The 19,921-nt window shown below is 47.8% G+C and overlaps 1 protein-coding gene across 1 annotated transcript; it reads right to left on the bottom strand.

Annotated features, from left to right (window-relative positions):
* Positions 1-1,534: 1,534 nt before the first annotated feature.
* On the bottom strand, positions 1,535-7,460 carry NR2E3 (nuclear receptor subfamily 2 group E member 3; the record flags this gene model as incomplete). Its single annotated transcript, XM_079129701.1, has 8 exons — positions 1,535-2,028; positions 4,448-4,553; positions 4,814-5,060; positions 5,898-6,055; positions 6,180-6,401; positions 6,489-6,592; positions 6,748-6,874; positions 7,367-7,460. 8 exons carry the CDS (start codon positions 7,458-7,460, stop codon positions 1,896-1,898), a joined length of 1,191 nt encoding a protein of 396 aa, XP_078985827.1. The 3' UTR covers positions 1,535-1,895.
* Positions 7,461-19,921: the final 12,461 nt, after the last annotated feature.

Genomic DNA, 19,921 nt, shown 5'->3' with positions numbered 1-19,921 from the left:
AGAGGAGGGAGGGAGGGAGTGACATTGATGCCAGGTTGGTAGCCATCAATCCAGCTTATGTACCTCCTGGAACTCTCTAAGTTTTCCTCCTGGAAAGCCTCCGATCTCTTTCCCAGTATAATTTTGCTGTGTTCTCACATCCCAGACACCAACCTGTGAAGTTCAGCAGTCCACCTTTGCAGTCTTCCATGTTCTCAAAAGCCAGACTGTCAGATAAATGTGCCAGGCTTATCTGCTCATATTTCAACTGTGGTTCTTACCAAGGTGCCTCTGCCCAGGGTTTACATCTTAGGGGTAAAACTTTTGATGGGGGATCAGAGAGAGTAGAATGGCATTATAAACATTAGATGACCTAAGCAACCAAGACCAGTCTGATGTTTTTAGAAAATAGAGAATCTCAAGCAGCTTGCATGCTCTGGGCCAAATCTAGCTTGTCATTTGCAGTGTAGACATGATAGCACTGCAGCTGGTATAATTTGAACACAAGCCAAAGGGCAGGGAACCCCTAGGATGTCTCACATGACCCTTTCCTTCTTGACTCATGCATTTCTTCTCTGAAGGCAGAAAATGCAATGGAATTATTCAGCTGATTCTGGGGTGGAGGGGGAGAAGGGAGCAGGCAGTGTCAATTAAACAGCACTAAGTTGAGACACACCAAGGTGTCAGTCCTAAGCCTCTCTGTTTTTTATTATAAATGGTGGTAGTCAGTCCTTCCCCCAGAGTTAATCTGAGATTAAATAAGAATGTGTATTAAGTGTATAGCTCACTACCTGCCATATACATTGCCTGTTATGTTTTTAACATACTACGCTTAAGTGGAAACATAAATATATTTTAACTTTTTAAGTTCTTTTCTGTCTCCTGAGTCTGTCTTTGAAAGGGATAAGGTTTTTCTGAGCTTCATCTCTCAATGAGGAATTAAGAAGTGATAGACCTTTTCACAAAAAACTTCCAGTAACTGCCTTGAACTGAGTTGGACAATGTTCACCTTTATTTATGAAGGGGATGAAGAAAGATAAGGAAGATAAAAATTGAGAGATGCTGGGAATGGTCAGATGCCATTTTGGTTGTTTAACCCTGTGGGAGATTTTCCCACTGAGCTTGAATTCATTACACTTGGACTTTGACTTGGACAAACTCAAAGACCTTGTGCTCATTCTTGTCTTTGAAGGGAGAGCCTTGACCACACTCACCTTCCTGTTTGTTTTTTCACTTTTTGATTTTTAAGTTGTTTTGGTACTGCGGTTTGAACTCAGGGGTGCTGTACCACTGAGCTAAGTTGCTGAGGCTGGCCTTACTTATGATCCTCCTTCCTCAGCCTCCTGAGTCACTGGGAGTACAAACATGAGCCCAGCTATTTTTTTTTTTTTTTACATGTTTATTGAGGTCAAACCAAGTACAGTGAAGTCTTAAATGCACAGCTCAAGGGATTTTTAGGTTACGAATCCCCTTATGAATCTACCACCCAGATCAAAATGAAGGGCATTTCTAGTACACCAGAAGGCTCCCTGGGCCCCTCCCTCATCAACACCCAGAGGCAACCACTACTCCAGCTTCTACCACTTTCAGTCTTGCATGGTCTTTGACTTTGTGTAAAAGGGACCGGTGTCTGGCTTCTTTCCTTCAACTTTCACGCCTAGGAAACGTATCCATGTTGTCACACATATCTGTAGTTCATTCTTTTTTATTGCTGATTTCAGTATGTGAATACACCACAATATATTAATCCATTCTACTGTCAGTGTGGTATTTGGGGCTATTATGAATGAAGCTACTGTGAATATTCTGCCCGGCACACATACCTATAAGTGGAATTGCTGGGTCAAGGAGTAGGCAAATGTTTAGTTTCAGCAGATTGTTTGCCAGAGTGTCGTAAACATTTACTTCCACTCCCTCTAGTTTTTGAACATATCACAAAGGAGCTTCTCCATGGGCGTATTCCCAATGGTCTTACGGAAGAAGAGGAGCTCAATGCGTTCAGAGGTGATGAACCTCAAAGACGGGAGGAGTAGGAGCAACTTCCCAAACCTGAACAGGAGAGAGGGACCATCGGTTTTATTGCCAGCTTCTGAGCACTAATCCTTGGGGCAGCACCCTCCCAGGAAAGGCAGGAAAGGAAGTGGGGAGAGGATCCCATTCACTAGAGGGCTTGTCTCCACCTACCCGGACGCCAGAAGTGGGATGAAAACAGTGAGTGAGTATTGTTTATCACGTGTAAAGGTTATAAAGTGAGAAGTCATTTATATTAATCCTGTATATGAATATGTTATTGTAACTGAATATTATAATTACATGATCAGTTTTGTATATAAAAATATAAATTCCTGCCCATAAAATGCATAGGATGATAGTTGCCATTACTGGAAATGAAATCCAGGGAGAATTTGGGTGACTGAGATACTCATGGAGCAAAAAACTCACTATAGTCTTAAATAAGAACCATTTGCTAAGGCAGGGTCCCCAAGGCAAAAAGAGACAGATGGGGGATCAGACATTCCCTGGGTAGATGGCCTGCAGCTGGGCCAGTGCCCAGCATCCAGGAGAAACCTCTACAAGGGGTGACTGTGGAGCCAGCACCCACCTGTAGCTCCATGGGAAGACCCTCCACTACCCATGAACCACTGAGCTCACCTAGGGGCTTCCTTTCTCCTGTGATGTCAGGTAAGTGACAATGAGCCATGATACCCCTCCTATCTGCCTCCTCCTCTTCTGTCTTTCTGATCTGAGGAGTAGGAAGAAGTAACTGTATAATCAACTAGATAACTGTTCTCAGACCACGAGTATATCACTTAATGGATCTTAAGTTAAATTTAATGGGACACAACCTACCTTTTATTAAAATAGAACTAGAGTAAATTATACAAAGTAAAGGTAGGTATCACTTGGCAGAACTTTCAAAGTCTATGTGTATATTAGTTTACAACAAAAACGCATTTCTTCTGGAGTCTTGCATTTTATAAAACTGAAATAATCCAAGACCACTATCTTAACCCTCAGTTCTGCCTCTAGTAGATAACAGGAAATCTTAACCAGCATTTCAAAATTTGATACAAAACCAATAGGCCAGGATATCTCTGGGAGCTGGTCTCAACAGAAATTTGGTCTTGGAAGGCCAGCGGCTGCTGAATGTCTGGCTGACTACTCCTAGGATGCTGTGTCAGGTCTCAAGGTACTAGCGACAAATTTTTCTCCCTTAATCTTCCTGTGCAACTCAGTGTAGACCTTGTCTACTTGGACTCTCCTGAAAAGGAGTTTACCTCCTCTTGGGATCAGGTCTCAGATGGAAGTGATTTGAGGATGCTCACGTTAGCTCTCTTCTTTAGTGACTACAGCCAAGAGCCTCCAGAGAATGCCGGTGAGATCTAAATAGGCCACAGGTGCCTGGAGGCCAGTGGTCCAGCCTTGCCAAGGATCCTGTGTATGTCCTGGTGCTGGGTCAACTTGGGCAGTCCCAGGGCACTGGCTTCTACCTCACTCTCCCCTGCCACACTCAGCCTACAGCTCTTCCTTCAAACCCAGCCAGGACAGACCACTTTCCATGTGAGTGCATGCTGGCTTATGCAGTGCATTGCTACAGGATGCCCACTGCGCCTCCCTCGGACCTTGCCATGTTCCCTCAAAGCCATCTTTTCTTTTCAAATTCCTCTTTATTGTTTGACTACTTGCTGCTCCCAAGTAGTTCCTCCTCCCTTATTCCTTACTGCCATCTAGCTGCCAAATCTGACTCATTCCAACTCCCATGGCAGTTATGGCCACTCCCAAAGATCAGAACTCCATGGAATCCCTGGAAGGTGGTAGCAGCTGTTATGCCCTCCCTGGGAGCACACTCTGTCCCCACTGCCATGCCTGGCTTCATGAGGTTCAGCCTGTATATGATACCTTCCTCTCAAAAACCTGAAGGGGCTCCCCTCTGCTTCCCACATCAGATGTGGCCATGGGTGGGCACTCAAAGTCCTGAACAGTCTGGTCCCAAGGAACCTTTCTGGCCTAACCTCCCATTTTCTTGCTGGCAGGAATCTGTTGTAACTTCTGAACTGGACTCCTATGAAGGGGCTTCTCTGTGTAACTTTGTAAATCATGCTTCTCTTCTGTTAGACCCACTCTTCCTCCCAAGTTCAGCCTATCTTCACTAAGTCCCTCCTAATTCTGCCTGCCACCTGCCACCCCTATGAGTCTGTGTCTCCCAGACACATGTAACCTTCTATACCTGACTAGGGAAGTTCTGTTGTCAGTATGGTCAGGTATCCCTGGAAGGCTGCAGCTTTGTTTTATGAATTCCTGATCCTCTCTTAGGGTCTGGCACTGTGTCTGGCCCAGGGGAGATGTTGGAGATGCTGGTTGAATGGAGACCCTTGTCCTGTCAGGGGACACCAGAGATGATGTGAGAGAGGCGTGCAGGGTAAAAAGAGGAGGGAAAGAGGGGTGGGTAGGTATGCACTCAGATCACCTCACAGGCTGGCTGGGATGATGGGCCTTGCTGTGCTGGCTCAGCATCACTTGGGACTGGTCCTGCAAGGCCTCCACATGCTCAGGATCCTTTAGGCCCCGTGTCTCTGGGGAGAAGTGGCACCTGTGAGCTCCCCCTCCAGGGCCTCCCCAGCCTGCTCTGCTCCTCCCAGTCATCCAGAAGGGGACCTCTGGGGAAGGGAGTGAGGTCACCCCTCTCTCCTCCTGCCCCTCCCCCAGGGAAGAAGCCAGCACATTTGTGCACACGTGTTGGGTTGTGGGAGAGTGAGGGGCAGAAAAATGTCACTGGAATTCCTATTCTCCATCCCAACCATTCCTCTGGAAGGTTTGGGCCTAGATGCAGTACCTGGTTTGAAGAGGACCAGGGCCTTCATACAAGCAAACTCCGTGGGGTCCACCGCCAATGCCCGGAACCGGCAGATGGTTTCCTGCAGGAATCGTGTCTCCACGCTGGCCAGTGTGAACCGGCCCTGAGAGCTACCAGTAGCAGAGGCCTCTGGTGGGGCCAGTAGTGGGCAGCTGTCCAGGGGCAGAGACCACTGTATGGCTCCAAGGAGGAAGAGTTCACTCCATGCCTCTTCTAGCAGGATAACCTGTGCTCAGAGGGTGTGAATGTTACAGTGCATAGCTCCTTCAACTGGCCGGAGCCTCTGCCACCTTCTCCAAGAATGGAAGGGCTGGTCCCAGGTGCTCAGAATGCTCTCCTGACCTCTGCCTGACATAGGTCCTGGCATTTGGCCCTATCTGGCCCAGCTGCCTTGGTTCTGAGACACTATGGGTTCCATTCAGAGCTGGGACATTTATGAAAGCCTAGAATCATGGGATGCCAGGCAATCTCAGAGCACACCTAAGAGTGTCCAAGCTGAATATCCTCAAGAGACACCCTGAATCTTCTGAGATGCTCTCTCTAAACACACAGACTGGCTGAAGGCTCAGCCCTCTGTGCCTCTTCCAGGTTCATCGAACTCTGCTTGCCTGTTAGAAGCCCTGAGTCCGTCCCAGATGTGGAGAGGTTGGGTTTACACTCAAGCTTGAACCTGCAGGAACTCATGCTCTAAGGGGGCCTAGAGTTGGCCACTCACGGTGCTCAGGACATGGATATCACTCTGTCCCATACAGAAAGTCTGTGGGCCCAACAGTCTATCCAGAAGGAAAGAAGATCCAAGAAGCTGTGGGCATTGCCTTCAAACTCTGGGCCCCTGTGCCCCTGCACATCCTTGGCCATCATTGTCCCCTAGATGTGCACTCATACCCCTGATTATCACCAACTCAATCATATAGGTCTTCAACTGTCACTCTCTGAACTGTGCACAGCTCCACTCCTCATCAGCCAGCACAGGGGTGTATGTATCCCCAACCTGGATGATTCTCATGGCTGCTGGCCCCAGCCCAGCTCAGCTCAACTCTAGCAGGTAGGCTGCACAGCATACCTGATCCCGGAAGGGCAGGTTGGAGAACACGGGCAGATTTTTGGCCCACTTGACAGCCATGAAAAGCAGGCGAGCTGATGTCTCATGGATACTGTCCAGGCTACAGGGGGATGAGGGGAACTCAGGGTCATTGCTGGTGACATCAATATTTTCATCAGCTGTTGGAGAAAGAAGTTGTGACCTTAGTCTCTGCACCATGGGAGGTGGGAAGAAAGACTCAGGTCCTGGTTGTGAGGCTTTAGGGTAAACATAGGTCTGTCCCTCAGCCACCCTCCCACTTACCATCCTCTGGCTCCAGTTTAGCGCAGGTTTCGGCTGTTATGAGGCTGGCCATGAAGTGGTGGCCCAGGGCTCTGGCTGTGGATGTAGGTGTGGAGCCCTGTGGGCTGGGCCCTGCCTGAGCTGGAGAAGCCACCAGAGACTGAGGGTGGGGCTCACCATCTGACTCCATGCTGTCCAGCCGGACCTGGGCGGTACTTCTGGGCTGGCGCTCGTTCTGCACGGCTAGGGAAGGAAGAAGGTTCAGGACCCTGCCAGGGTCAAGTTGTCTGTCTCTTCTGTCTTTCTCCACTCCCTGTGCTTCCCACTCACCATCCTGGTTCATGCCTGCTTGCAAGCACTTCTTCAACCGGCAGGCCTGGCACTGGTTGCGATGGGCCTTGTCCACAGGGCACATTCCTGCCCCCACCTGACACCTGCAGGGGACAGGGGGCCCCGGGGGTGGGGGTCAGTGTCCCAGGCCCTGGACCATGGATTTGGACATTTTGCCCTAGTCCCTTCATCCCTGACCGACCTCTACCTGTCCCAGGCACCCTCAGGGGCAGGAGCCAGCAGGGCTTACCCCCCTCACCTGTAGATGAGCCTCCGCCTCACACTTCTCTTGAAAAAGCCGCTGCAGCCGTTGCAGGCATAAATGCCATAGTGCTTCCCGCTGCTGCTGTCCCCACATACACGGCAGTGGAGTGAAGCGCCCACACCTGAGCGACAGAAGCAGCAGCTGGGCCCAACCCCCTCCACCCCTCCACCGCCTCCGCCTCCACATTCCTCTCCCTGTCCACAGGTTCCTGTTTTCCAACATTTAGATACACCCTTGTTGCTCCCAGCTGGAAAAGCATCTCCCCACCTTCCTCCTTCTGAGACCAGTTTTCAGCAAGGCTACACACCCTGCCTCCACTTCCCCAGCTCCCATTCCTTCCCTGTGGGTGACTTTAGACCCCCATAAAAACATTCTTGACCTCACCTCTAGGGACCTCTTTGCTGCTAGTCCTAAGGGTGCTTCCCTGCTTTATTCCCTCCCCCCATCAGCACAGTTATCCGTCCTCTCTGCCCACCTCCATGTTTCTAAGATTCTGGGCACACCAGCATGTTCCCTTCACATTTTCCCAGAGTCCTTGGGGCTGGGACTAAGTTGGTCTGGCACATTTTCTGCTCCCTAAGGGCCCAGTTCTCATCTCCAAGAAAAGCCATACCTGTCAGATCCTCCCCCAGGCCCCACCTGCCTGGAGACTCCTTCCTGGAGGCTGTCACTGTGGCAGGCACAGCTGTGGTCATGCTGGAGCTCATCGGAGCTGCTGGCCTGGCCCTGGAGGCTCAGGGCTGCAGAGGACACTGGCTGACTGGCTGGCCCAGTGTCTGCCTAAATCTCCACCTGCCCCTCTCTATTCTTTTCCCTTTTATTTCTGCTTCTCCCTCTCCCAGGTTCTGACCATCTCCCTGAGTTCTATCTCTTCTCTGTCTGGACTCAGGAGCTTCCCAAACTTCCCCAGACCCCTTGCAGCAGCGGCTCTGGCTGGAGCAGATTTCTCTCAGGGAGCCACTGGGCACAGTTTATGATCCTCTTAATCTTTACTGTCTCCACAGAGGATCAACTGGCCACACCTGCAGCATTACCAAGGTGCCCCTGGGAGCCAGTTAGTCCTGCTGTCCCCATACTAGCTCTGGGGCTGTCCAGTGTCCCCAGGTCCTATCTATACTGTGCTCTCAACTGTTTGTCATTCAATGTCAAATATTGGAGAGAGGTGCATGGACTCCAGTTCCTCCTTTAATTTTGTGTGTGTGTGCGCACGCGCATGTATGCGTGTGCTGGGGACTGAACCAGGACCTTGCACATGCTAGGCAAATGCTCTATATCCCAACCCATTTTATTTTGACAGGCTCAGGCTGGTCTCAAACTGCCTCAGTCCCTGAGTAACTGGGATTACAGGTATGTACCACCATGACTTTAATCTTTTTGAGGTGCTTAGCACGTGTCTGAAGGCAAGTGTGTGTGTGTGTGTGTGTGTGTGTGTGTGTGTGTGTGCGCTCACATGTGTTCACGCACATGCATGCACCTGTGTGTGGCTTTGTGTTTGTGTGGGTCCCTGTGTGTAGGTGCTCACTTTGAGTCCTGAAGAATCAAACCCTCTGCCCTGATGATTCTCACTTCTTGATAAAGGCCTGCTTTATCAAGTGATTTGAGGATTTTGCCCCCCTGCCCAAAAGGCCAGCAATTCTCAGATGCCCATGGAATCAGTTCCAGTGTAGGGTCTGAGGCTGGCTGGAGGCAGGAGGCCTGAGAGGTGGCAGACAAAAAGCTGACAGGCATTTTTATCACCCACCTGCAGCACTGGACCTGCAGAACAGGAGGGAGTGAGGAGAGAGGTACCTGGATCTGGCTCCAGGATCTCAGGTAGCATTCCCGTTCCTCGCCTGACCTGGTCTCCAGTCCCTAGGCATCTGGTCTCTGCTGCTCCCCAGGCCTAGCTTCCCAGCTCAAGGCCAGTTCTGAGGGGTGGAGTGGGTACAGATCAGACGCTGGGTCCCTGCAGGCGTGGGGACTGACTCAGGCTCACATTCTTGCTCCATCACTTCCTGAGCAAGGGTCAGCCTGCCTGCACTTCAGTTTCCTCATCTGTGAGAAGGGATGACAGCTGTAATGTAAGGGGGACATAGTACTGGTGGTTCTCACAGTGTGCTTCAGTGTCCGGTACTTAATAAAAGCGTTATAAATGGGGCTCTTGCTATTACTCACACTTCTCAGGGTCACTGAGAAAATCAGAGCAACACTCAGTAAATATCTTTTCTTTTCTGCCCCTCCACCTCCTCCTCAAGCCCTATCCCATGCCCCAAACAACAGTCCCATGTTGGCCTGGAGGGGACACCCATCCTCAGCTGACCTCTGCTCACTGCAGGAGGTAGGCTGGCCTGGGGTGGGGAGCTAGCCCAGCCTTAGAGCCCGGGGACTCTGCAGTTTTTGGATGAATCACAGAGTTAAGGGAACAGGAGCAGTGGGGCATGGCCCTCATGTAAGTGGGGTTAACCCTCCCTGTGACAGAGAAGCACTATTGGGGATTTGGAAAGTCAGTATGGAGGCTTTGCAGGATAATCTGCTTTCTGGAGCCTCAGAAGATCGAGGCCACAGGGTGGAGGTCCCTCAGCTGTTCTCCTGTCTTCTGTCCTCACCCTTCTTGCGCTCCTCCTGCCAGTTGGCCCCTTAAGACCCTCCATGGACAAGGTCTCCAGCCCCACCTGGCAGTCAGAGCCAAGGCAGTGTCCTTGAACTTGGATGAGCACTCCCTGTTTCCTGAAGGTGCTCTCCTGATCCATCTGGAATGTGGGTCATCACCTGAACTTATCATCACCCCCACATGCCCAGAGGTGGCCCCAGAAATTTTTTCACCCTCTCCATGGGCACTCTGGTGCACATTCACTGCTTCCGTGACCACTTGATCCCAGACTCCTACCTATTTCTCTGCCCTGAGCTCCCCACGTATAGATCCACCTGGGTTCCACTGTGGAGTCCAATTCCACTGTCCCCACAGCCAGCCCATCCCCAACTGACCTGCACAAAGATGGGAACAGGGTCCCAGGATTGAGGGATCACTAGTGCAAAGAAAGAATGACTAGGGATGAGCTGATAGTCTCTAACTGAGTCAAGGAATGGGCAGAGGAACTCAGGAATCCTGTGCAGGAGGGAGGGGTCAAGATGGCGCTTCACCAGTCAAGTGCTCCATGAGGTCCCTGCCAATAGTGAGATGGAGAAAGTGAGTGGGAAGAATTCTTACACAAATACTTGCAACGTGATATTCAAACCTTGAAGCAACCATAGGCAGGAGCTGCCCTTATTAGCCTCAACTCACAGCTGAGGAAACAGCAGAGGAGGCTAAGTAATTTGATTCAAGTCACACAGTTACTGAGTGGTGGTAGAGGCTGAATACGAGATGAGGATTGCACACTTGCATTTGATCCCCAAACTTCTGCTCCCCACAGAATCCTCTCCAAGGAGCAGCCCGAGTAGCTTAGCTTCCTTTGGTGTTTGCAGCCAGAGTAGCTGAGCAGGGGCCAGGGTGGAGGGAGAAACCAGAACAGCACACAGGCCACGAGGGAAGGAGACAGGCTGATAGGGGATCACTCAGGAGAGATTCCCCCGCCCCCACCAAGGGAGATATTTAAAGAAAAATATTTTAGGAGAGGAATTAATTTTTAAAAATGGGAGATACAGAGGAGAAGGCAAGGGAGAGAGGGCGAAGCCTGAGATGGGTATGAACCAACTGCTGATCCACCCTGCAGTCTCACAGGAGACACCAGAGCACACCTGGCTGTGGGCAGCCAGAGCCCAAGAAGAGGGGCTGCTCAGGTCTGTAGAGGGGTCATCTGAAGAAATTAGGGGGTCCAGGGCCTGAGGGACAGGCGTGGGGCCAGCACACCTCCTCTCAATTCCAGTTTTGGTGGGATTAGAGCAGGTGCTATGTAACAAGGTCAGTGGGATGGAGGGGAGGAAGGCAGCTGGCTGGGATCCAAGGGCAGAGGGTGGAGTTTTTCCCTTTTCTGAGGCACAGCAGGCCTCTTTGGGGAGTGGGGACACTGAGCAGGGGCTAAGGAGGGAGGGCAAGTTGTGAGGCAGCCCTAGTGGGAAAGGGGCCCAGCAGGGTTTTGGAGAGCTCTGCAGACAGCCAGTTAGGGACCTTGACTTTATGGGTGTGTGGTCCTGGCAGGTATAGGATTTTCCCTAAGGCTCTCAATGGGGTGGCAGATACTGGGAGAAGGCAATGTGAGGACTGATCCATGGCACAGGAGACTCAACCAGAAGGACAGTGGGGAAGGTATTGAAGTCAGGTCCAGGGGCTGGGCTGGGAAGGGGTCTCTCCCACTCTGCTCCACCTACCCATCCTTTAAGACCTGTTCAGATATCACCTCAGCTCACCTGTTCTCTCCTTCTAGAAAGATCCTGTTCCAGGTCATGTCCTTCATGTTGAATTTATTCCAGGTCAAGTTTCTTTGTCCAGATGGGAGATCCAGGAGTGGGTTTATTATTTTAGTTTAGCAGAGTATGTGGATCACAAGGTCCTTAGTGGATGGGAAGCCTTTAAGTCCATCTGTATTTTTCTGATATTCTGTAGTGGGTATGTGTTAGTTAGAATGACAAACAACAACAGCGAAAACCCATTAAAGAACCTGCAGTATCTGCCTGCCTATGCTTATTCTATTTATTTTTATTTGATTATGTCAACTCCTCACATCATTTCAATGCCAGCTGAGCTCCTGTGTAAACCTGGTCCTCCATTCTGGGGTCTCTAGCAGGTGAGGCCTGGCCTGAGCTGAGCCCTGTGCAGGGGAAAGCAGAGCCTGGAGATTGAAAGGGGGTGGCCCCCAATCTGTGACTGCCAGCTGCTGGGGCAGACGCCAAAGGATTACTCAGCTCAAAGCCTTGAATCTGCTGACGGAAGCTACCAGAGGCCACCTTATCACTAATACAATTATTCCCCCAGGGGACAGGTCAGCAACTTCCTCTGACTCCCTGAAGGCCTGACTGGGTGGGGGTGGGGAAAAAGGGGGTGTGCATGATAAAGCTGCACAACTGACCTCCTTCTTGAGGTCCAGGCAGGTAAATCCCCTGCCCCAGGCTGCTAGGGACATCTAACACTGCATCACTAGGTCCCGGGCTTAGGCATGACTGGGGTCCTGCCAGAAAGCAGGCAGTGGCTCCTGGATGATTTGGCCACTCATCAAGCTGACTGACCTTGATTTCCATCCCAGCAGCTGCAGGCTTTGGGTCTGGGAGCAGTCCTGTTCACAGCTTAGGGTCCTAGGAACATGTTTTTTTCCTGGGAGTTCTTGAAAATGCCCCCCTCTGTACAGTTGTCTTCACTGTCTTTGAAGCAGAGCTAGTAGCAAGTGCATTGGCTCCAGAGCTGGCTACCCAGAGACTCCATTTCCGGGAACCTTCCCCACACACAGTTTCACAAAGATTTAATTAAAATTGCAGCTGTGGCAATTTTAGTAAAACACCCATCTGCAGACAACCAGCTAAATTAGGCTCCATCCCTGCCGAGGAATGCCAGTAGCCATGGCAAATGGTGGCGTTTCTATACTCATTTACATGAAAATATGCCCACAGTGTTTTTACTTCAAAGCCAGTTACAAAACAGAGCTTATAGGTCAATTTCATGTGTCCCAGGGGAATTTCTGGCCAAGATCATGGGCCGTCTTTCTCCTTGGCAGGACCTATGTGAATCAATGGCTTCTTTCTCTAGAGTGAGGAGTAGAAAGCTCAGAACTCGAAGAGGCAGACACCAGCAGGAACACTTCTCAACAAAACCTCTTTTATCTCTTCTCAAGATAACATTTAGATATAATCAGATACTCCCTTGCACAATGTTCCCAGCCCTTGGCTAGTGAAGTCCCCTTGAAACATTTCAAAGTCCTGAGCAGAACCAGAGGGTCCCTGTCCTGTCCTCGGATGGGAAGACATAAAGCAGTCTGTTCTGGGGCTTCATGACCAGGTGACCCTCTGCCTCCTTTGCACTGGAGATGACCGAGACAGGGATGTATCCAACTCAGCTGCTCTGTCCTCTTGGGTCCTTCCCCCTCCCCCAGGTGAGCTTCTCGGGTTCTCTAGCAGAGTATTCTAAAGACTCCATGGCAGAAATTCTCACCACAAGCAGAAATTTCCCTTTCTCATTTGAAAGTTTCATGAAAACATGTATTGCAATTACAGTCAGGGCAAAAGAAAGCTCTTTGCATTTTTAGAAAAGAAAAAAGAAACTTGGACTCAATATGACCTATAATAATACTAAAAGGAAATATTTATGAAGAAAGGAAGGGTGAGGATGCAAAGTGGGTCATGGCTCATTTTCTTTCCCTCATTAAACTAAGGCAGAGAAAAACTCTTTAGCAGCTGCTCAGGCCTGGACCTCCGCTGACAGGAACAGCTGCAGCCCACAGTCGGGTGGGCCCATCCTGGGAATTCCCCTGCACCTGTTGTACCAGGTGTAAAACCTTCACTAAAGAGAGAATCTGTGGACCCTAGGGAGTGGGGCAGGGTGAAGAGCTATCTGAAAACTAGCACAGAAGTATTTTAAAAATTGAACATCAGGCATAGCCATGCCAATGCACACTAGCTCACTGACCCTCCTAGTTATGATGTTTATTTCTTCCTAGAAACAAAACAGCCTAAGGCAGGGTTTTTCAGTCTTGGCATTATGGACATTTCAGGCCACTTAATTCTCAGTTGTGGGAGCTGACCTGTGCATTGGGATGTAAATTCAGCTAAATTTAGATCTAAATTTAGATCCCAGCATTAGCTAAATTCAGTCTAAATTTAGCAACAGCCCTGGGCTCTACCCACTAGATGCTAGGAGCACCCCAGTTGTGACATCCAAAATGTCTTCAGACATCACCAAATGTCATCTGAGAGGGAAAAGCAACTTGGATTGAGAAGGGAGATTTTGCATGACTGGCCTCAGCTATGTTCATTCATTGCATCTGTTCTCACAAATGCAGGAAGCACATGTCCCAGAACTCCTGGGGCTCCTCCTGCCCCAGGGAGCCCCAGGCTCATGGGGCTGCAGCACTCTTCCTGGTTTCATGGTGTGCAGACTCAGGAACTGTCAGGAAGGATGATCAAAGTGTCCAAAGAGTTTTCTCTGAAGCAATATTTTGTTATTTTATTTTTCTCTTTATAGTTTTCTGTATTATGTGTTTAGTAATGACCATGCATTATAATTATAATCAAGATAAAATAAAACTTTTTTCAAATTTTTGAAAGAAATCAGTTAATTTGAAATGTGAATAATTATAAATATATATTAAGAAAATTATATTTATTTCTTATATCTATTAAGAAAATTATGTGCCAGACCCAGTTCTGTGTTTACATGTGTAAACTTAATCCTCAGAAAACACCATCGGAGAGGTATTATCATTATCTTCATCTTACAGAGGAGACTGACATCACAGGGGAAGTTTAGCTACTTGCCCAGGGTCATACAGTGAGTAAGTGACAGAGCTGGGATCTAAATTAAATCATATAAGTTGGCGATTTTATGAGAATTTATCTGCTCAAGGATAAGAAAAAAAAAATGGGAGTAAGACTTTCTGTGTGGGAAAACTTCCATGTTTTCTGTGTCTGCGTTTAACGGGGTAGCTCTGGGGTGGCACTGGGCATGACTGGGAATTGCTGTAGTCATGTGTGTATGCATCTGTGTGCAGGAATGCACACGTGGGGTGAGACTGTCACGTGGTTATGGAGGGCTGAGATATGCCGTGCTGGCACAAGAAGGTCACCGCACTTGTCTATTGTGGTTTGTTCTTGAGGTCCCAGATAATGCCATGACAGCTGCAAGGATTTAAAGAAACTTCTCGAATGGAACTCCTAAGATGAATAGTATTCAAAGGTGACATGGCATATTTTCCTACATGACTTTTGATATTAAAGTAAGTTCTGTTTTCTGATATATATTATTAGCTCTATTTATTAACTTGGCAAAAATGCTAAATTGAGGTAACGCATGTCCAGTGTCCCTCCACAGAGATGAAGGATATGTTCTTCAGAAAGACATTCTAGAAAAAGCACATGCTCAAAGCAATTCTTCCTAAGACATAAGCTACAGGATGGTCCTGGTGGCACAGCTGCACCCTGCTCTGGCCACAAAGGTCTCAGGATCCCTGAACACAGCACACTTCTTCCCAATACACGGCCTTCACAAAAGCTGTCCCTTCTTGCACTATTTAGGCAGAATTTCTTACATGAACTCTGCATCATCATCAGTACTGAGAGTTAAAGTCAGGGGCACTCAGTCCTTTTTATTTTTTAATTTTGAGACAGGGTCTTGCTAAGTTGTCCAGGCTGGCCTTGGACTTGAGATCCTCCTGACTCAGCATCCCCAGTCTCTGGGATTATAGGCCTTGCCATGGTGCTAGGCTTTGGCAGTCTAATCTCAAAGGTGACTTCTAACAGTAAATTTGTGACCTATCTTTTTTTTTTTTTTTTTTTTTTTGGTGTGTGATTTATCATTTATTCCTAGAACATGATCTTAAGGTAAGGCTCCTGCATGAGGCAGTGAAGTTTAAAGTATTTTTCCTTTAATGGAAATGTAAAAGTGTTTTGAAAATAGAATGTTTAAAACAAATGCAATCAAAGCACTTTAGTTTCTATGATGATGGCATTGCAGTTATATTTAATAAAAAAGAATCCTTATCTGCTGGAGACTTATCCTGAAGTACTCACAGAAGTTTCTCAGTGTCTTGGATTTGCTTTTGAAGCTTACAAAGTTAAAAGGCAATGAATGAATGAAAGGAGGTGAGTGAACTGAGAACAATTGAAGCTGACAGCTGATGAGCGTGAGGAGTACTTATATTTTATCCATATCTGTTATTTCTAATTTTGTTTGTAATTGAAATTTTACATAATAAAAATGAAACAAGAAATCCGGTTGGTGACTTTGGACATACTCCCCAAGTCTTTTCTCCTTTCTGCCTCTGCTCCCACCACCTCCATCCTAGGTCTGTCTTCACTGACAGTTCTTACCTTGCTATGATGCCGTGTGTGAGGCCCCGCGGCGGCTTTGAGCGCCTTGGTTGCTGCGTGCCTCAGCGCCCTCTCCCAGAGCGGCGTGCGTGCTCCCGGGGAAGGAGCGCCTGGCTTCCTCTGTCTACTCCTGGTGTTGGCGACTTGGAATGTCCTTTCCCTCCTTCTCCAACCGACTCCAACACGGGCTCCGAGGTCTCTCCTCAACCCTGATAGTTCCCCACATCCCAGTCATGATCAGAAACCATCATTCATTCATGATTGCCTGTGACCTCCACCGAGAACGCAAGCTTTATGAGAGCAGAAAACTTGTGTCTTGTCGAAAGGCCTGATAATTACTTGTTGAGCGACTACGTGGATGCAAGCTAGCTGCCTGGGGTCCCTGCAGATTGCCGCTCTTGCAGGAGAGGGTCGACCTGCCCAGCTGGTGTCCACTGCTCCCACCAGCAACCAGGCCTCTGCATGCTGCTGCCCACTCCCCAATGGCCTGCATCGCTGGCCATTCCATCTACACATTTACTTGCAACTGAATAAAAACCAATTTAGAGACTGTGGGAAGAAAGATGTGAAAACAAAGAATTGCTGATAGTTGATAAGGAGAATGCGTTTTAATAGATGGGATTTATCTGGTTGGCACAGAAAACTGGACAAAGTAAAAACCTCCCTGAGACTGGAATGCTCTTTTCCCAGATATGGTTCTCTAGTTTCCAGTGATGTTTCTGTTGACCAGAAAAGCAGCCCCTGGTGTGTGACAATGGGTTTAAAGGTGGGCTCAGCAAAGGGCGCTGGCAAGGGTGGGTCCTTTTGTCACTTCCACCAGAGCATCCTTGCTTTTGATCTCTTATACTTGGTAGAATTTTGATTGCAGAAAGGTTTCCTTTTCCTAAACAGGGACAAGAGGATTGCAGGAGATTTGGGTAAGAGATTACTTATTAGCTGGGTAGGGTGGACAAGTCTCTTCCCCTCTCTGAGCTGCTACAATGAGTAAATAGTTAAAGTCTTACCTGGGTGAGGGCAGAGGACTTGAATTAAGGACCCCTCAAGTTCTCTACAGATGTAACTTAAATGTACCAGTAATCACAAAATATGGGTGGTCTGGCCCACTTGCAACGCCCAGAAAGACCACTAGATGGAGGCATTATTCTGTGAGAGAAGATTTCCTGGCTTTGGAGAATGTTTCATTCCTCCCAACTCTAGGACGTTTGTAGGAATATGAAGTCGCAGAAATGAAAACATCATCAGTACACACTTGCAACTTGAGGCAGAGGGTTGAAGCTCAGTGACAAATCCTGGCAAAGTTGCCCATTGTTTAATTCACAATTTCTTTTTCTCTACCAAAGAACTAAAGAGAAGCTTATATAATGGGTTCATGAGACATTTTCTAACATTGAAGTAGCATCTCCATCCCATTAGAACATTCGTTATGCATTGTTCTGATACATTGGTTCATGTGTGCTAGAACTACTGACGTTTCATAAACATCCAGAATATGGGTGTTGAATGGAATGGAATTGGATTTGTTGTATTGAATCATCAAATGGGACCTTGGCATTAAAATATACAGTATTTCCAAAAACAGGATTTTATATTTTCCTATAAGAATTGTTGAGATGGAGACAGAGTTTTTGAATATACTTTTTTTTTTTTTTTGTATTCTACAGGTGATTTCTCTAAGGATCGGGTTACCAGAAATTGGTGAGCAAGGAGCGGGAGGAACATTTATTGAATCAAGACAAGGTGCAATTGTTAGGTTAAACCTGGAAAACCTATAATTTATGAGGGTCTATTACACACTGATGACATTCTGCAGTCATATTTGGTCAGGGGTCTTCGTCATGCTACACTTTACTATAGGAAAAGGAAGTATGACAGCAATGGGATTAGGCAAACACTGTTGGGACAGAGAGGGCAATTTACTCAGCAGATGCTCAGAGCAGGGCAGGATGAAATGAAGGAACCTGGTGAATAGACTTCCAGCAGCCACGAGAGGCAGGGAGCTCTAACGTGCTTGGAGAGGTAGTGGAGATGATGGTGGCTGCCCGAGGGCATTTGTGAAGCTCAAGAGTGGTGATCAGGAGTAATGCCCAGAACCTGAGAGCCTGGGAATTTTCTGGACAGAGATCTATCTGCTGCTCTCCCACAGTGCAGTTACCACCGGAATAACTGAACTACTTCTGAACCAGGCTGCAGCACCTGCAGGGAGCCCACGTGGGAGCCTTGGTGCTCTTGTGGATAGGCCTGGGTAGGTAATGACTGGCCCTTTGCCATCTTGAGTGCTGCTGAGGCTGTAGCAGCTGAGAGCTTCCAGCACTTCCTGAGTTGAAGGGTAACTCTTTTTTTTTTTTTTTTTTTTTTTGCCTGGGTATCCTTTTTTTTTTTTGGTAACTCTTAATAGTAAAATAAAAATGAAGTTGCTAACTGAATAAATCACTACTTCAAAACAGAATTAAAACCAACATTGATAAGAGAATGCTTTGCCGAAACTCAGTTGCCCTTTGCAACATGGAGACAGGAATCAACTGAATGGTGGGAGTTGCTTTGGGTAGGGCAAGTAATAACAATGACCTTGCCACTTTTCTCTGTGTGCTCTGCTGCATTATTTTCATATTTGCTTAGCTCATGGCAGTTAAGGAATTATGACCTGACTCTGGTGCTGGATTAATGGTGGCATTGGGATAAGGTGGTTTGTCATGAAGCCATGGATAATGTGCGCAGGGGTGGTACCTGAGAGTTGGGTTGATTGTGAGCAGCATTATTCTGAGCTTTGAGGAGCCACCAGGCAAAATGATACTGAAAGCCAGCCTGACAGCACCTTTGCGCTCATGTGGAAGCAGCAGCCAGGAATTCCATGGTCAAGATAAGAAACTTGAGGCTGGCATTGGTATCAAGTTCAAGCAAACTTAATTTTTTGGGTCCCAGGACCTTTGTTACCCTTCCTCCCTGACTCGCTTCTAGACAGGATTGACCCTGGGCTTAGAGAACAGATATTTGGAATGTATATATTAGGCAGGACATAGAAGTAGAGGTGATTCCTTGAAGCATCTTCCTTGGAAGCAAAGATATTTATATGTGTAAATATCACAGGAGTGTGTGGTCCATTGTCCTGAGTCTGAGAGTGGGAGAATCTCTGTGAAGCCACAATAATCAACAAAAAGATCTGCCATGATGAACACCACATGTTCAGGAAGCCAGTTCTGGCTGAAATTCAGTTTTAAAGGAAGTTTTGCCTCACATATGAGTTTGTGTGATGCTTTGAGACAGGCAGTCCCATTCAGAGGAACAAGATAAGTTCTGAAACCAGACAGACTCGGGTTCGAGTTCCTCTATCATGTATGATCTATGCAATTACAAAGAAGTTCCTTACCTGGCTGATACCTGGTTTTCCCAGCTGAAAAATGGAGCAGAAAGTACCCAGTTGCCCAGGGGTCTCTGAGTGTTAAAGGACACATGGATGATGTTGCACAGAGATGCTACAAGTGTAAGCTCTTTAACCATCTGATCAGAAGTAAAGTCTGTGTCACATCACCCATTCCAGCTATCAGGACCTGGAGAGCCTGTAGTATCTATTTATAATCTGTTCTTTGCATAATCCTGGCTGCACTCCCCCCCGCCCCGAAAACACTCCAACCCTTCCAGAGTGTCTCCCTGTCTTCAAGTGTTTTAGGTTACACAGCATTTTGTAGGATCCGTGGGATTTATGCATTTATAATGCCCAAAGTAGTGCTGGGCACATAGCGTGTGCTCAATAACTATTTGTTGATTGAAGGGAAGATGACAGCCTAAACCTTTGTTGGAGTGGCTTCCCAGTGGGCAGAAGATGCAGACACTGCAGTGTTTGAAGTTCTTTGGCTCCTATCTCAAGGGGTGCAGTGATCAGACATCATTCCCATTTTCCTTCTCTGTTAACAGAACCCCATTGTGTCCAGCAAAGTCATGTGTCTAGAAACCAGTGATGGATCCTGACTGGTTCAAGCTAATCAGGGCAAAGGAATCCCCAGTTGCTTTTGCAGGTAGGAATGGCCACATTAGATTGTATTTTGCCCAATAAGATCTAAGAGGAAGTATGTTGAATACAGGACAGGGTTCTGGGAATGTTTAGAGACAAATGCAACTGCAACTGCTCTTCCTATGTTTTTTCCTGAAGACAGATGTGATAGCTGGAGCAGAAGAAACTGTCTTGCAACCACAAGGAAGGGGCTCAGAGAACTTCAGAGAAGCTGGCCCTTAAACTGTTGAT

This window comes from Sciurus vulgaris (assembly GCF_902686455.1).
Source record: "Sciurus vulgaris genome assembly, chromosome: 2".
NCBI classification, from domain to species: Eukaryota; Metazoa; Chordata; class Mammalia; order Rodentia; family Sciuridae; genus Sciurus; species Sciurus vulgaris.
Note: the sequence above shows the minus strand (reverse complement) of the source record. Positions and strands in the feature narration are given on the sequence as shown.